Source organism: Vanessa atalanta, chromosome 23 (genome assembly GCF_905147765.1).
Source record: "Vanessa atalanta chromosome 23, ilVanAtal1.2, whole genome shotgun sequence".
Classification (NCBI taxonomy): domain Eukaryota; kingdom Metazoa; phylum Arthropoda; class Insecta; order Lepidoptera; family Nymphalidae; genus Vanessa; species Vanessa atalanta.
The window spans coordinates 4,321,590-4,339,652 of record NC_061893.1 but is presented as its reverse complement, the minus strand read 5'-3'; the positions used below and the strand labels follow the sequence as shown (position 1 = coordinate 4,339,652).

Here is an 18,063-nt window from a genome sequence, read left to right as displayed (position 1 = left end):
CAAATACATCATACAATGAAACGATCATAATGATGTATGATAAAGAGGTAGCTTGGGAATAGGATGAAGGCATCTTTAAATATGAATACAAATATATATATATATATATATATATATATATATATATATATATATATATATATATAGGTATATCAATTGAGTATCACAATCAAATAAGGATAGCAAATAAGATGGAAGTGATGGATGTTGATGGTTTGTAAGTAGCTTCAAATCAAAATAAATCAAATGTATTTTATTCAAGTAAACCTCACAATGAAGCGTTTTTGAATCTTCAATATTTAGACACTACGGAAAGCAGCGTCCAGCGAGAATAAACGGCAAGAAACTCGCCTAGTTGCTCTTTTCAAATGAACAGATTTACAATGCTGTTATATTGTTGTTGACGACCTCCGTGGTCGAGTAGTGTGTACACCGGTTTTCATGGGTACGCCACTCCGAGGTCCAGGATTGTATTTCGGACCGAGTCGACGTAGAAAAAGTACATTAATTTTCTATGTAGTCTTGTGTCTGGGTATTTGTGGTACCGTCATTACTTCTGATTTTCCATAATACAAGTGCTTTAGCTACTTACATTGGGATCAGAGTAATGTATGTGATGTTGTCCAATTTTTATTAATTTTATTTATTCATATAGTATTCAACTTAGAGTCTACTTTATTTGTATTTTATACTGGGGCGAAAATTAAATTGGATAGGATAAATGACGTAAGGCATATTAAGACCTAAAAATTTGTATATGAATTGAAACGTAAAATATTTTTATTGCCCAGATGAAATAGCTAGCTCTGACTTACTATAATAACGAGAAAATAATTATAAAATATATAATTTGTTCCAATTGTTTCTTTGGCACTAAAATACTTAATGTTAAACGAAAGCTCCTATAAAATAAATGATTTGTAAAGGATTTGGTGCTTATTCCGCCACGCGGTGCAAAAATAGTTTGGTAGATACAAGTGTTATATTCGACACATGAAGGTTTCCTCACGATGTTTCTCCATCACCGCCGAGCATGAGATGAATAACATAAGTAGCATTTACTTGGTGGTAGGGCTTGGTGCAAGCCCGTCTGGATAGGTACCACCCACTCATCAGATATTCTACCGCCAAATAACAGTACTCTGTATTGTTGTGTTCCGGCTAGAAGGGTGAGTGAGCCAGTGTAATCACAGGCACAAGGCACAAGGGACATCTTAGTTCCCGAAGTTGGTGGCGCATAGGTGATGTAAGGAATAGTTAATATTTCTTTCAGCGCCTTTGTCTATGGGCGATGGTGACCACTTACCATCAGGTGGCCCATATGCTCGTCCGCCAACCAATGCCATAAAAGAAAGGCATCTATTCTAATTAACCATTCAATTAACCAAGTAAAAATTCAAACACAAGAGTCCTTATTCAAGATAGAGTTTAGAGTTAGACTTGCATATTTATAGTCAAAAATCTACCACCGGGTCGCAATTCAACACCTCCGAGGTGTTTGCTGAAAAGAACCGGAAAAAGAAAATCATATTTACAATCATTGTTTTCATATAATAACAAAAAATATGTTTCCGTCATTTGAAACAGCCTGGAGGTGATCATCTCATTCCCATGGTGTGAGGTGTCAATTAAGAAGTTATTAGTTGTATAAAATTCTTTTAAATCTTTCAATCAGTTTCCTGAATGATATTCGCCAAATGTTTTCCGTTTATAGAATTAGGTAATTTGGCTTAGGCTCTCCAAAAAATACTTCAAAAATTAAATCAATTGGATATGACATAGCAAATTAAGCACATGAAAACTCAATGCCTAAATTTTGAACAGGCAACTTCCTCCGCTCAAATGGATGTAACAAATTGTACCTGATTTGTTTTTAAAATTTTAGCGAAATTAACACAATGATAAGAATGATAAGAATGAACCATTTCTATTATACGTAACTGTTCGTTCACTTCCATTCCACGGTACGTTACCAACGCATAAATTGGCAATCAGTGTCAATTTGATTTTAAGGCGAAACGTTCGGTGATCGTAATGACTTAACATCGCTCTAAATTACGGGAATGATTACGTTATTGGCTTTTCAACCTTTTTAAGTATTAAGCATTCGTCATGTTGTAAAATGTCTTAAGAAATATTTATTTTATAAAAAAAAACTTAAGTATTTTTTTACGTTAAATACATTGAAACGATAATTTATAAGCATAAAAAAAGGTTCTTACCTGTATATATTTGTAATAAGTACTAATTAGTGCTAGCTTATAGCATGCTTTTCATATAAACATATGTGCTAGTGAAGTTTACTTTACTATGACAGATGATTATAGGAAATTATTAAAGTGAAGTTCGATCAGTATTATATGAGTCGTCATCTTTTAAGTGAGCTGATCAAATGTTACAGATCTTAAAATATATTTTACAATAGCAAGATGTAAAAATGAATGAATTTCGTTGAAATTAGACACATGCAGGTTTCCTCACGATGTTTGCCTTCACCGTCGAGCACGAGATGAATTATAAACACAAATTAAGCACATGAAAATTCATTGGTGCCTGAACTCGAAATCATCGGTTAAGATGCACGCGTTCTAACCACTGGGCCATCTCGGCTCTCACCATCAGCTATTCACCTTTAAGGTCTAGAATCATTGAGCGCGTAATTATATTATAATCACCTAGATTCGTTTCAGCCGTTTACAAACCGTTAAACATATATTAAATTCATGAATATTGCCTCTAAGTACGTCAAATGGGAAGTTGATAGAGAGGGCAGAAGTAATCGCTCTCAGACCATTTTATACCTAGCTGTTTGTTTATTCTGAAAGGGTAAACTTTGACTATCAAGCGTCCATATTTATTATTTATTTTGTAATCAAAATTATATTGTTCTACTTAGCGAATAACAATGAGGAGCTCAGTCTTTAAATTATATATAATACCAGTTGATACCATGAAGTATCAAAAAATATGAATCTGGTATGCAAATATTTTTAATTTTAGGCTATAGTCCTTTGTAATTAAAACAACAATAATAACAACAACGGTTAAGTAAATATGAGAAGATTTAAATAGATAGAGAATAGGTCTTGTCGTTAAGAAAACTGTTATTTCGAGACAAACTTTGGGTATATGTTCACACACTAACATGGTATTAAAAATTATAAATTATGTTTAACTAGCGACCCGCCCCGGTTTCATACGGGTGCAATGCTGATACTAAATATATTACAGAATATCTTTATATAACACGTTCACAACTTTTTTATCATTGGTCAATACAAACCGCTGTATCCTTGAATTTTAAATATTTAATATCTTCGAAAATATTCATTTAAAATTATATGCAGTAATTATAGTATAAGTATATCGTATAAATACCACATTGATCTATATTAATTGCACAATGTATTTAAGGTACTTAATTAGGTAAGGATCAATGCTGTATTGCTTAAAATTGCTTCGTAAATAAGCCATTATTTCTCGTAAAAAGTAAAGGTTATAAATGGTTATTGTGAGTTATCCCTGATAAATAGACACATGTATACCATTGCGGACTTTTTTGCAGACCTTTTTAACATCAACTAGTACTACAACTGTAGTACATGTTGATCTATCTCATGTTCATATATATATATATATATATATATATATATATAACCAGTATTTCTCTATTATATTATGCATGTATTACATGTAAACTTTACTCTTGAATTACTCTATCTATTAAAATAACAGCATTAAAATCCGTTGCGTAGTTTTAAAATCTTAGCCTACATAGAAACAGACAGACAGCGGGAAGCAAAAAGTTTTATACTATATAGTGATAATTATTATATATTTAAGTAATAAGATATATCATATATAGCAAAATATATTTTCATTATCTCTAATATTAAAAACCTTACGGCAGGACATATACGTCGACTTTTACATTCTTTCAAAAATTTTTACTTACTAATTTAATAAAACATTTAACAGATAAATTCTTTGAAAACGTATCAGTAGTATTTAAACATTTATTATAGTCATGTAACAATAAATAATTCTATTCATATCGCACACATAAAAGACCTATATATAAAAAATGTGCAAAAGTCGATATTCTTACTAAAATAATTTATCTTACTTAGATCTCTTGTACACTGTTCCAAGTTGTTATTATCCAGTCAAAATCCAATGAGCCATTAATGTAGGTTAGTTTGGGGTTACAGTCACAACATACGTTTATTATACTAATCCGGTTTTATCCGGAAGCAGCTTGGCCGAGTCGCTTACGAAGGCCTACGTAACAAAACGATACTGCTGACCAGTTAGAAAAGAGATTTAAACAGAAATGTTATACCCCTGGCAGCTGATTAAAATGTTATCGTATCGTAACGTGATACATCACGGCGTGACGTCAGCTTTAAATGTGCTCAACGCTTAGCCATCCGTAACCTTCACTTGTAGTCAAGATTAAAGATTATAATATTATGTGATATATTCGATGGTAATTCAAATAATACTCAAAACACTTACACACAAAGGATATTGTTTTAAAAATGACGCCAGAATAGAACACGTCGAGCATAAAACATGTCTCAGTTCCACAAATACTCAGATTGTAATTTGATAATTTCAAATATGATATATTTTTTCAAATTATACAAATCAATTTCCACCGCGTGAAGGATACTTAGGTATATACGTTTGGATCGCTAGCCTCACTAACATTTATAGACACACATTACCACTTACCACTTAAAGATTAGTGGAATATTTGCCGACTCGATGCGAAGAAATTGCAAATATTGTAAAGCAATGTTTATACCATTTCCTAGAATTTGTTCTATGACTGACCCTGGTTCTTATGACATTTTGTTGCCAAAAGAACACATATTAATCATAAGAGATTTCTATTTCATATTCTTTTATTATTATATAGATTTGCGGACGAACAAATGGGCCACCTGATGGTTAGGGGTCACCACTGTCCATAGAAATTGACGCTGTGAGAAATATTAAACATTTATTATATCGCCAATGCACCACCAACTTTGGTAACTAAGGTATTCTGGCTTGAAGAGAGTTTAATATGAGGTATGGCGGTAGAATATCTAATAAGTGATTGGCACCTAGCAAGATGGGCTTGTACAAAGCCCTACAACCATGTAAATATTTTACTAAGCTCCTCCCATTTGACCGAATACAAAAGCGGACAGTTCAAACTGCGAACAATGCCAAATTTACGTGCACGTTGTAGTCTCTAGAGCATCGAAAAGACGTTAGTTATCTTTGTGTTCTATCGATTCTGCAATGGGTGGTTCGGAAGATTTATCCGAATAAATATCCCCTGTTTTCTCATCGCACCTTACGTCGCAGAAATAGATTCCATCATCTGGGTATAAAAGCCGGTAAAAAGTGGTCATTCTCTTTGGAAGTCATAAAAAATAATTATTTTATACTTTTGCTGACCATACTTTCATAGCCCGATATCTTTTACCCCTCTAGGTTCAAACGATTCAAAATGCTGTTCAATCCGGTAAAAACCTATTAAAAATGAGTCATTAAAATTAATTACTGCATACCTAGTTTTCGTACATTTGTACGTTTCATCACATAGGTTGACATGTTCCACATAATATAACACAACGTACATGAAACCTTTGAAAAACATCAACATCGCCTAACATTTATAACATATTCCTACAAGTCTAAAACAATAAAACACTCCATTTTGGGACATATGTCAAAACGATTTCACCAGAAAGACAACATTCTAGCAAAGATAAATACGAAGACATATGTATATGTATTAAGTACATTATATATAGCTATGAAAGAGTCAATTTGATTCATCAGAACAGCGCGTCAGCATTGTCTTTACCTCGAAGTAATGACTAAATTAATATAACGTATCAAATGCTATGCTATGATAATGCTGAATAATATCGCGAATAAAGAAATAAAGTAAAATATAATAAAAGTTTTTAGTTCATATCTGTGATGCACTATTTAAATAATGATATTATAAACTAAATAATTTACAAAACGCTTTGCAAGGTCTGGTATATGTGGTATTAGATTAGTAATTTTATCAGTTAGGCATTACTTAAAAAAAACTACTAACTTTGTTGGTACAGATAAATACTAGACATGAGTAATTCCGTATGAGCACAATGCTGAACAAACCATACAATTTTAGTTACGAGTATATTCATTGTTCCTTTAATTGCATTGGCTCAGTGGCTAACTAACTATTCATACCGCAACACGGCATCATAAAATATTTGTGTGGATTACTTACACCGAAAATAACCCTTACAACTCAATCTAAAATTTATTTATTAAATATAGGATTACTATTACTCATTGATAGTCAAAATAATATACAGATCCATTCATTTACGTAGACGTCCTTTTTGTTAAGACACTTAATTATTATTATTAAGTTAAATAAATACAATATCGTTTAATTTTTTTTGCTGCCTGTACTCTTAGTCTTTACGTCTAGTACACGCACGCACACTGAGATATCTCGTAAGCACGTGCGTCACTACTAATACATACTAATGGCCGCCGATAAAATAATTTCACTTGGAGGGGTGAGATTTCGTGAGCGAATAGATTTATACCCTGACTTTCGTTCATAGAAATAGAAATATTTCATAGAAAGAGATGGTGGTACTTGGTACGGTTTTATGCAAGCCCGTCTAGGGTAGGTACACTTATTATATACTCTACCATCAAGCAGCTATACTTAGTGTTCTTGTGTTCCGATTATATAAGAAATGGTAAGAATTTTATGTTGATGTCGATGGGCAAATGTGACCGCTGACCATTGGTAGCTCATTTGTCTCATTTGTTAGCTTTTTAACATTCATGTAACAATAATAATATATTTAGAAGAAACAAACTTATTTATTTAAAAAAAAGGCAAACCCTTGTCTTATATTTATTAACAAATTACAACGTAAGTTAACCAAACAATCGACAATCAACCGTTAATTTGAATGCAAAAATGATTAACAGGCTCGTCATGAAGCGACGTCTATTCGTTATGAAAGCCGAGGAGCGAAAGCCCCTTGAGCGGGTAGGCAACTATTTTTATAGTTGCTGTTGTATGACGTCACGGCATCGTATTCTAATTATCGAGGTATGCTGATAATATTGTCTTAGAATCTTTTTATATGGGTTAACTGCGCAATAGCTTAGGGCCGCCTAGTGATTTAAAAAGTCGCAGGATCGATCCTGACTCTTTGAGCTTCAATGGAAATAGAAATAATAGTAATTCCTTAATTAAATTTTGGCATTGCCACTATTCTTTAAAAGAAAGAGAGAGATGAGAAAACTTTAAGTGAATTGTTTAACTACCGATTTATTCACTATTAATAAAAACCAGTAGTAGATTTAGTGTTTTACACGTGCCTTGGGATAAATAAAGTGCCTCGCCTTATTATGTACAGGATTAAATTTAATGGTATAAATATGAAAATTTTGCGAAGCGGTTAGTGCTTGCTTGCACGCTTCTTGGGAATATGCTTTTGAAGGCACTATTTTCACCTAAATTAAGTCGTTATATAAAAGGGAATTAAGTACAATCGTGGATGCTGCAATTTCGAAATATTAACTAGATATTTTAACCATCTCGTTGGTCTTTTGTTTAATTTATTAAGCCGCAGATTTCAAGATCTTGGACTTAAATATCGAGTAGAGTTAACAAAAAAAAATACTGAGTAAAGAACATTGAAGTTTTATTTTTTCCATCAGAAACCAACGGATTTATATCCGTGCACCATATTTTGTCTGGTCATTCGCTATGCCGGGTTGTCATAATCGGATATATAAAGAGAGAAAATAACGAATGAACCTTTATTTTGCTGACGCTTCGGCAATATAGTATCATCTGCGCAGTTTTAATCCAAGCTTCCTTCCTTAGCTGTTCTGTTCGAAATTCAAACGCTATTTACATTGGTTCATCAGATATTTATTTGTTCTTTAAATTAGTTGTAGTGAGTCATGGTCATTATGTCCATAACAAATTAAATATATTAAAGAATCATAGAACCTTTTAGTTTCGATCATCTTATTTTATATATGTTTTTTTTTGTGATATCGGTAGGCGGACGAGCAAATGGGTCACCTGATGGTAAGTGATCACCACATCCAATACACAATGGCGCTGTAAGAAATATAACCCCATTCCTTACATCACTAATGCGCCACCAACCAGCTAAGATGTTATGTCTTTTGTGCCTGTATTTACACTGGCTCACTCATCCTTCAAACCGGAACACAACAAACTGAGTACTGCTGTTGGGCGCCCTACCACCAAAGGATAGTGTAGATCCATCAACAATAAATTAAATATAAAATTAATGCATAACAGTAAATTATTAAAAAGACTAATGCAATTCAATGGCATTCTAGAACTGACAATCAAATCTTTGCCATTTCAAATATCTGGGACATATGTAGTAGGTTTTATAAAGTCGATTACAAGCACAAGTGACGTTACTCGTTAAATATTTCTTACAGCGCCAATAGCTATGAACGGTGGTACCGTAAGGTGGCCCATATACCACGGCACCTACCTTATTTATTACTAGAAATACATAAAAAATGCGGTATTCAAATTATGTTTCTTATTATAATACTGGCTTCGTTAGCGTTATATCCGCCTCTCCTTATTACGTCTAGACTGCATCCAAGCAAATCGCTTGTGTCACAAAAGAGTTCTTAACTCTTTGATATACTGCATTCAAAGCTCCTTGCGTAAGTAAGATCATTATGCAGTGCGAAATATATTTTATTATATAATTAAAAAAAGTAGAAAAAACTACTTTATATAACATATGTAGAATAGTTATATCTATAGTAATGTTTGAAATTATTATTATTAGGTACTTATTTTTATTTATATTTGTCTGTGTGCGTGATGAGCGTGTTAATATTGTCTGTTCTATTTTTAAATATCAATCAATATCAAAAGAAATTGTAATGAGCATGTATATTCAGAGTTTAAGATGGGTCGGCTCCGGAGATGGCCCAATGGTGATGAAACGCGAACCTTAACTTGAGGTTGCAGGTTCGAACCCAGGAAATGATCACTGACTTTTCATGTCATATTCTTCAACTGTGTATCCATTTGTCATACAAAAGTTCTGAAATTTATTTCAAGGCAGATGAGATTTTGCCCAGCAGTGGGATATTTACGGGAAGGTATATATTTCTTAAGCTATCGTCTTCTTATAAACGCTGATATAAAATAGGATATCAATCCGTTACGATCTAAGATGTAAAAATAACATAAATTTGCATAAAACGATGAATTTGTTATATTAAAGCGTTCGTTTTCATTTAGATTATTATCCTTCATATCACATAAGTAAATAAATAATTGACTATAAAATTGTATGTAAATTAGTTCAAAATATATTACTCGATAAATATTCGAGGAAAACGAAAACTTTTGAATCGGTAATTATTAAAGAGCAAGAGAATTGAAGCTATAAACGTCAGATTGTAGCACAGAGAGAAGTTCCGAACTCATTTCAGTGTTTTGTTAAAATTAAAAAGTCAAATATCAAGAGTTGAATCGGCGCACTTTAATATTTTTTAAAAAGATACGATGGAAATGAAATTTTTAAGTTTTTTTTTGTGAGAACAAATACGTAAGTATTTGCATAGTGAAATATATGAATGATGCAATCCCGTGAGTTAAATCTAACTTTATTCCACGTAAACTTTACTAATATTATAAATGCGGATATGAGTTTGTTTATTTGTTTGTTCGTTACAATTTTTTATTTAAATAACTGAAACTTTGCATACATGTTTACTTGGTGGTAGGGCTTTGTGCAAGACCGCCTGGGTGAGTGCCACCCACTCATCCTGTATTCTACCGCCACCGGTTTGAAGGGGAAGTGAAATTACAAGCACAAGTCATAACATCTTAGTTCCCAAGGTTGGTGGTGCATTAGCGATCAGGTGGCCCATTTGCTCGTCCGTTTTCGGGGTGCGGCCAGGTTCACGGGGTAACTAACTCCCAGACACCTGTTTATCTTATTATATTAGTTAAATATACATATATATTATTATAAATATATTATTATCAATATAATTAAATTAAAATAATGTGAATACAAAATAATTTTAACGCTTTGAAAAACTTCCAATGTAAGGTCATAAGAAGTTTTTAACAGTATTTTATTTGTAACTTTGTAATTCTGTAATGTATATTCGATTTAATATAATGTAACAATATAGGTTAGTACTCATTGCCGAAAATAAAAATAAGATTTTTTCTATTTTTATACAATTTTTTAATCATTTTTTGATAATTTTTCACATTTTATAAATACTTGGGATTTTCGGCGATGTATGTGAGTGAAGGATGTCCTCTTGACCAATTCGGCCACCGCAGTTATTCACAATGAAGAATAGGAATATGTGTGGGACATATAATGCACAAATACATGTACAAGTACCATTTTTCATTCAAAGTCTATTGGAACGGCAATCCAGCACAACAAAAATTAATTTACATACTCTATATAAATTATAATCTTAATTATGAGCGAATAAATAAATTGCTTGACTGATTGTCGACTGGAAACGATTCGCGAGTATGACCTTCGCTTTAAGTACTTTCCGAAGCACGGCAATGTAAACATTACCAACTTCTAAACTTCGGTCTCCTACTGAAAACTTCTTAACAGATAAACTTAATAACTTTTTATCGGTACACCTCAGGATTCAAACAAAGGGTACCGGGCTGTAGTCATAATAGTAAGTAAATTTTTAGTTTTCAATAATTGACATTTATCAATTTAAAAATTAGCATATTATTGACGATGTTTTATTGGGATGTGTGGTCATGATTTATTTGAAGCTAATATTGTGGACCGAGTAACTTATGTTAGGACTGTTTTCTATCTAACTTTTATAATCTATAAGATGAACTTACAAATTCAATTCTAACAAAAAATATACGATACAAAGCTCAGTTAGCATATTATATATTTTCCAAATATCACAAGGGAAATATGGAGTGATGATGTCTTACAGAATAACACTAGTGTTACAAATATTACCTACTATCCGACACAGAGTATCAATGTTATAATGTACTCTGTTAAAAGTTTATAATAAAAGATTTTTTTATCTATTGATAAATAATCTCAGAAGGGTAGCGGTTATAATAAAAACACCAACTGCACTTTAACACTTTTTAATCATTCTCCATAAATTATCACTCACTGAATACAATAAACTTCCACAATACACAATATTACACAATACGTAGTTTTACACAATTCACAAATTGGACATAGTTTCCACTCTTACGCTTCACAACTATAATTTTTAACAACTTTATATTCGCGTTTTTACATGTACGGTTCTCACGGAATCGAACCTTACGACAAGCAGCATAACGACCGACTGCCTAACAATGATTTGACCGCTCTTTTTATACACTTAACGTAACAATATTTTAGTAAAAATTTGTGGGTACATATAAATTTCTTACAGTTCGGCCGTCCTGCACCGAAACACGACCTCGTGTTTCCAAAAAAGAAAGAAAAGAAAAAAAAGAAAGAAAAAAAATATAACAGCAAGACATAACATACATAACTAAAATTATTAATATATAATTACTACAACTATTATACATATAGGGCAATCTGCCCGGCTACTAGGGCAATCTGCCCGGCTACTAGGGCAATCTGCCCGGCTACTAGGGCAATCTGCCCGGCTACTAGGGCAATCTGCCCGACTTCTAGGGCAATCTGCCCGGCTACTAGGGCAATCTGCCCGGCTACTAGGGCAATCTGCCCGGCTACTAGGGCAATCTGCCCGGCTACTAGGGCAATCTGCCCGGCTTCTAGGGCAATCTGCCCGGCCACTAGGGCAATCTGCCCGGCTACTAGGGCAATCTGCCCGCCTACTAGGGCAATCTGCCCGGCTACTAGGGCAATCTGCCCGTCTACTAGGGCAATCTGCCCACCGAATCTACTTACTGATTAAATAAACATGACTCAATATAATCTCAAATCCTTAATCAATTATAAATTACACATTCGCTTTTTTTTATAATTCATAACCATAAACAAGTTAATTATTATTTATATATAATTCAGTTCTTAACCTTAACTTACATTAATTTTCATACAATTCCTTAATTATATTTTTACATAAACATTTATACATATTTATTCGTTATTCATTATTAACTAGATTCAACATCACAATCAGATTTAGAGTCACTTGAACTATTAGACTCGTTTGACTTATCATTTTCATTGCTATCGCTATCCTCTGAAAGACGATCGAACATTACCCAAGGCTGAATTTTATCAACAGCAACAACCGCTTTATAGCTACCTTTACTTTTTTTTGTTATCGGTGTATCTTCGATTTCATACCTATCGTTGTCAAATATTTTTGTTATTTTATATGGGCCCTGAAATTTAGGTAGGAGCTTTTTACTTTGACCCGTCGAAGGTTGATTACGTGAAATACGAACGAGATCGCCAATTTGATATGTACGTGGTGGCTTTCTGTGTTTATCAAATTGTTCTTTTTGATATTTTTGGTTTTTAGATATATGTTTTATTACTTCGTTGCGGATAGAATCTCTGCTTTCTACTACGCGCTCTAGATCATCATTGATTGTACCGTTAATACGACTATCTGACATGCTAACCATTTTAAAACCAAACAGTACTTCAGCCGGTGTACGTCCAATTCCTTTGTTGAATGTATTATTTAAAGACCACTGAATTTTAGCTACATGATCATCCCAACGATTTTCAGGACAATTGTTATTTTCAACTGCTAATGATTCTGTTATAGTGCGGTTGTATCTCTCAACCTGCCCGTTAGCTCGGGGGGTCGACACAGCATTCATAATATGTTTAATATTTAACTCATTCATGAATTTTTTAAATGTAAGACTCGTAAAACTACTACCCCTATCTGATATTAGTCTGTTTGGAACACTAAAAGTATAAAAGATATCTTTTAATACTGATATTACATATTTTGTATCAGTGCCGCGAACTGGTTTTATCAATATAAATTTTGAAAATGCATCAATTACAACAAGTAAATAGGTATTTCGGTTTCGGCTTCGTACGAAAGGACCTAAATGATCCAAATGGATTGTATGAAATGGGCTTGGAATTTTTGGTATCGGGTTTAAAAACCCCTCTGGTTTACCCGCAGGAGCTTTATGGTAGGCACAGTCTAGACACGAACGCACATATTTTTGAACAAATGGCCTCATTTTTGGAAACCAATAGTCGCTAGAGATCTTTGCCAGGGCCTTATCTATTCCCACATGACCTATATCATCATGACACTGCTTAACGATTCGCCATCTAGATGCTTTGGGAACTACCCATTTTAACCCTGAATCGGTTTTCCTATATAAATGTTCATTAATATAACGGTAATTATTTTTTATGTCAGTTACTTCGTCAGTTTGTTTGTCTGTGAGGATATCAATAATACGTTTTAATTTTGGATCAGTGTTTTGGACAGTAGCTAACCAGTCATTGCAATTAATAGTAAAGACAGAATCTCCTAACGTTATATTATTATCTTTATTATTATTAACGGGATTACGACTCAAAGCATCTGCATGACTCATTTTGTTACCGGCCCTATACTCAATGTGACAATTAAATTCTTGAAGTTGGCTCCACCATCTCGCGACACGGGGAATAAGGTCACGTTTCTCAAAAGTAGCTCGCAATGAATTACAGTCCGTTACAATTTTAAATTCTAGACCAAGTAAATAAACCCTAAAACGTTGTAAAGCGCAAATAACCGCGAGCGTTTCTAGATCATAGGACGTAAACCGTTGTTCATCATGGGAAGTTTGACGACTAAAGTAAGCTACGGCACGGAACGGTCCCGAACCAGATCGTTGGAGTAAGATAGCACCAATACCTATTTTACACGCATCCGTATGTAATTCTGTTTCCGCATGCTGATCATATAAAGCCATAGTCGGTCTTGCACTTAGTTTAGATTTCAGTTGAACAAAAGCGTTTTCTTGATCATCGGTCCATATAAATTTACTGTCCTTTTTAAGCAATTGAGTTAATGGTCTGGCTATAATGGAAAAATTTTTAATGAATCTTCTAAAAAAGTTAGCTAATCCTAAAAACTGACGAATATTTTGTTGTGAGGTGGGGCGAGGAAAATTTTTTACTGCATCGGTTTTCTGTGAACCGGGCTTTATACCGCTTTCGGAAAGTTCAAAACCTAGAAAGTCTACAGTGGTCATGAAAAAGTTACATTTCGATAATTTAAGTGTTAGGCCTGATGATTTTAATAGTTCTAAAATAGTTTTTAATTTATGTAATCCTTCCTCAACCGTTTTTGAAGGAATAATAATATCATCCATGTATGCCATGGCTACATCCGAGTTCGTTTTGTTTAAGACTTTGTTTATAATCCTTTGGAAGACAGCTGGAGCATTTGCCAGGCCAAAGGGCATCCGGTTAAACTCGTATTGCCCTTCTGGAGTAACAAATGCAGTTATATGTTTGCTTTCTTCACAAATTGGCACCTGATAATAACCAGAGGCAAGGTCTAAAGTAGTAAAGTATTTGTAACCTGACAAATTGTCCAGCTGGTCTTCGATTCGAGGTAGGGGATAGTGTTCTTTAACGGTTTTCCGGTTAAGCGCCCTAAAATCAACACACAATCTCCGATCGCCAGTTTTCTTTTTAACGATAATTATTGGACTAGCAAATTGAGAATTTGATTCACGTATTATACCAGCTGTCATCATCTCGTCAATCATATTCCTAACTACTTTTTTTTCATCAAACGACAAACGATAAGGTCTATATACAATTGGTCGATCATCGGTTAATTTAATATTGAGCTCTCCATCTTTAGTACAACCTAATTCTCTTAAATTAAAAGCGAAACAGTTTCTATAATTATTTAACAATGTTATTAACATATCACGATATTGTTTTTCTATACTATTGTCTATTATTATATCTTTATCTTCTATATTATTTTTAGTATTATCAAATTCACATAAATTTTCTTCTTCGATACGCAACACGTTTTCACTTAACTCTGGTTTTTGTTTTATTTTAAATGCTCTTGCTATTGTATCTCCTTGTAATAACGTAACATTTGAATTTGGTTTAGATTTAATAAGTATTTTACTATTATCACTATCAATCGTATATAACCCCTTTAACACAAAATATTCTTTACGCGGTTCTAATCTTAGACCTCCTTCTATATACAATTCACCTTTATAATTTGGCTCACAATAAACATCAACTATTGTCAATCCATTAATAACAACATTAGATTTTAATTTAATATCGAATTTTTCAATGTCCGTTTCATTTATATTAGTAATGATTTTTAAAGTATCACTAGTTTTAATTATGACAATATGACTTTGTTCAGTATACGAATGACCAATTAACATTGGATATTTTGGCAAAAATATATCAGGTACAATAAGAATCTCTGTTATACCAGAAACACCGTCAACAATGACTTGCGCATCACTACTACCTATTGGTGTGACGGTCGAATTACCGAACCCTACTAAAGTGTTAGTATTACTTTTATTCCACGTACTCAATATTTTTCGGGCTTCGGTCTCGCGTAATAATGTTTTTCTACTACCTAAATCAACAAACGACTCTACCATAACACCATTAACGAAAGCTTTCTTGTAGTATTTTTCATCATCATTCGAACTATTTATATTCATAACAGTTTTATCGCTATTATTTCCTGTATTAACCGAATTAGAGTTTTGATTATTTCCACTAGATATGTTTTCTTTTGTGCATTCACTAGCTAAATGACCAATGAGACGACATTTAATGCAACGTTTAATAGGTTGAAGACATTTGGAGCTATAATGGCCAGTTTGACCACAGTTGTAACAATGTACGTTAGATCGTCTTTCAGGGAATGTTCGCTTAATATTATTAAAATTTTGGGTACTTTGATTAGAATTATTAACAATTGTTTTATCTACTCTTTTTGTAACCTTAACACTTTTCAAAAACGTTAATAACTTATTGGGATCTTCATATTGTGCAGCTTCTGCACCCATTCTAATTGTCCGATCATCGATACCAAAAATAATACAGTCAACAGCTTTTCTACCACTAATACCACATCGATTTAAAAGAACACTTTTTTCGTAAAAATATTCCTCTAATGAATCGCCGAATCTTGCTCTCCTTAAAAGCATATCATTTAAAAGTTGACCATAGTTTTCATGGCAAGGAAATGCATCTAACAACTTATTTTGCCAATCGGACCAAGAATAAAGAAGTGAGGGTAGACTTTCGTACCACATCTTTGCTAAACCACTAAGTCTAAATAAAGCGAAATGAATAGTTTGTCTTTCGGACCAACCAAAAATGGAAGCACACTCATTTATTTTATTTAACCACATAGACATCGTTTGGTTTTTTAATGATGGATCAAATTCTGGTATTGTATTTACCGTATTTTGGAACTTATCTGTATTATTAGTTCCGGTTATAGCCGATGATAAGGTATTAATAAATTTATCTAAATCTGATTGCGTACTGTTATTACTATCGCGTGAAATAACATTGGTAGAATCTGTACCTTGAACATCAGTTCGATGCGGCGTGTGGCTGCTGCCCTGCTTGCGCCCACGACTGGTTCCTTGGCTGCAACTGCGACTGTGGCGGTGACTGCGGTCACGTCTATGACCAGGACTGTGACCACGGCTGCGGTCTCGGCTGCGGCCACGACTGCGGCTACGACTGCGGCCACGACTGCGGCCACGTCTGCGGCCACGACTGCGGCCACGACTGCGGCCACGACTCCGGTCACGACTCCGGTCACGACTCCGGTCACGACTCCGGTCACGACTCCGGTCACGACTCCGGCCACGACTCCGGCCAGCATTACGAGATTCGTCTTTAGTATGTCTCTGTCCAGAACGATGGTGTCGTTCTATAACTGGATCACTCGAACTCGATGACGTGCTAGTACACTCAACTTCTCGCCTTCTCTTGCGGCGTTTATGTAGTGAACGCTTGGATTGCCGACTTTCCATCTCTAGGCGTAGGTGAAACAACGGTCAGTACTTTTCCGCGTTTTATCCCACTTCTGAGATTTGATAAATAATCTCAGAAGGGTAGCGGTTATAATAAAAACACCAACTGCACTTTAACACTTTTTAATCATTCTCCATAAATTATCACTCACTGAATACAATAAACTTCCAAAATACACAATATTACACAATACGTAGTTTTACACAATTCACAAATTGGACATAGTTTCCACTCTTACGCTTCACAACTATAATTTTTAACAACTTTATATTCGCGTTTTTACATGTACGGTTCTCACGGAATCGAACCTTACGACAAGCAGCATAACGACCGACTGCCTAACAATGATTTGACCGCTCTTTTTATACACTTAACGTAACAATATTTTAGTAAAAATTTGTGGGTACATATAAATTTCTTACACTATGGTCTCATTTTTTTTCTTTTATTTTCTTTATACCTATTAATTTGCCAGCGAAGATTGCCTTTGATGTTCATTTTCATAATTGAACCTCAATCTACTCTCGTCCCGTTAAACATCATCAAAACTTAGCTATCATCGACTCGACTTCCGATATTTCTTATAAATATTTAAGATTATAATGAGTATTTGTTATTTGCATTATATTATATGGCAAAAACATGAAATTCAGATTTGTCACGATAGTAGTCTAAATTTAAAGCAGGTGAATTCCGAAGCGCAGTCACATATGTATGTAGGTATTATAACATTATAACATACTTAAATCTTTTCCGATGCGCGCTGAATATTATGTTATAGACGTTACGTATATAAGCTAAGGAATATTTTCAGTTGAAAGAAATTAACTAATCTCTATTATAAATAGATTACGAATTTCACAAGCAAGACAAGCAAGTTTGAATCTTAATTTACTTGGATATGTGTAAACGATCTATACGACTTGAGAACCTTCTACACGCACTATTTTTTAAGAGAAATACATTTACAAGCTCACCGGTG

General features: G+C 33.7%; 1 protein-coding gene across 1 annotated transcript in view; it reads left to right on the top strand.

The window, feature by feature from the left end:
* Positions 1-16,947, top strand: part of LOC125072976 — a 47,294-nt gene extending 30,347 nt beyond the window's left edge. Inside the window, exon 3 of the mRNA XM_047683611.1 lies at positions 16,615-16,947. Coding sequence (XP_047539567.1) covers positions 16,615-16,947 — 333 coding nt within the window. The remainder of the gene's footprint in view (positions 1-16,614) is intronic.
* The last annotated feature ends 1,116 nt before the right edge of the window (positions 16,948-18,063 follow it).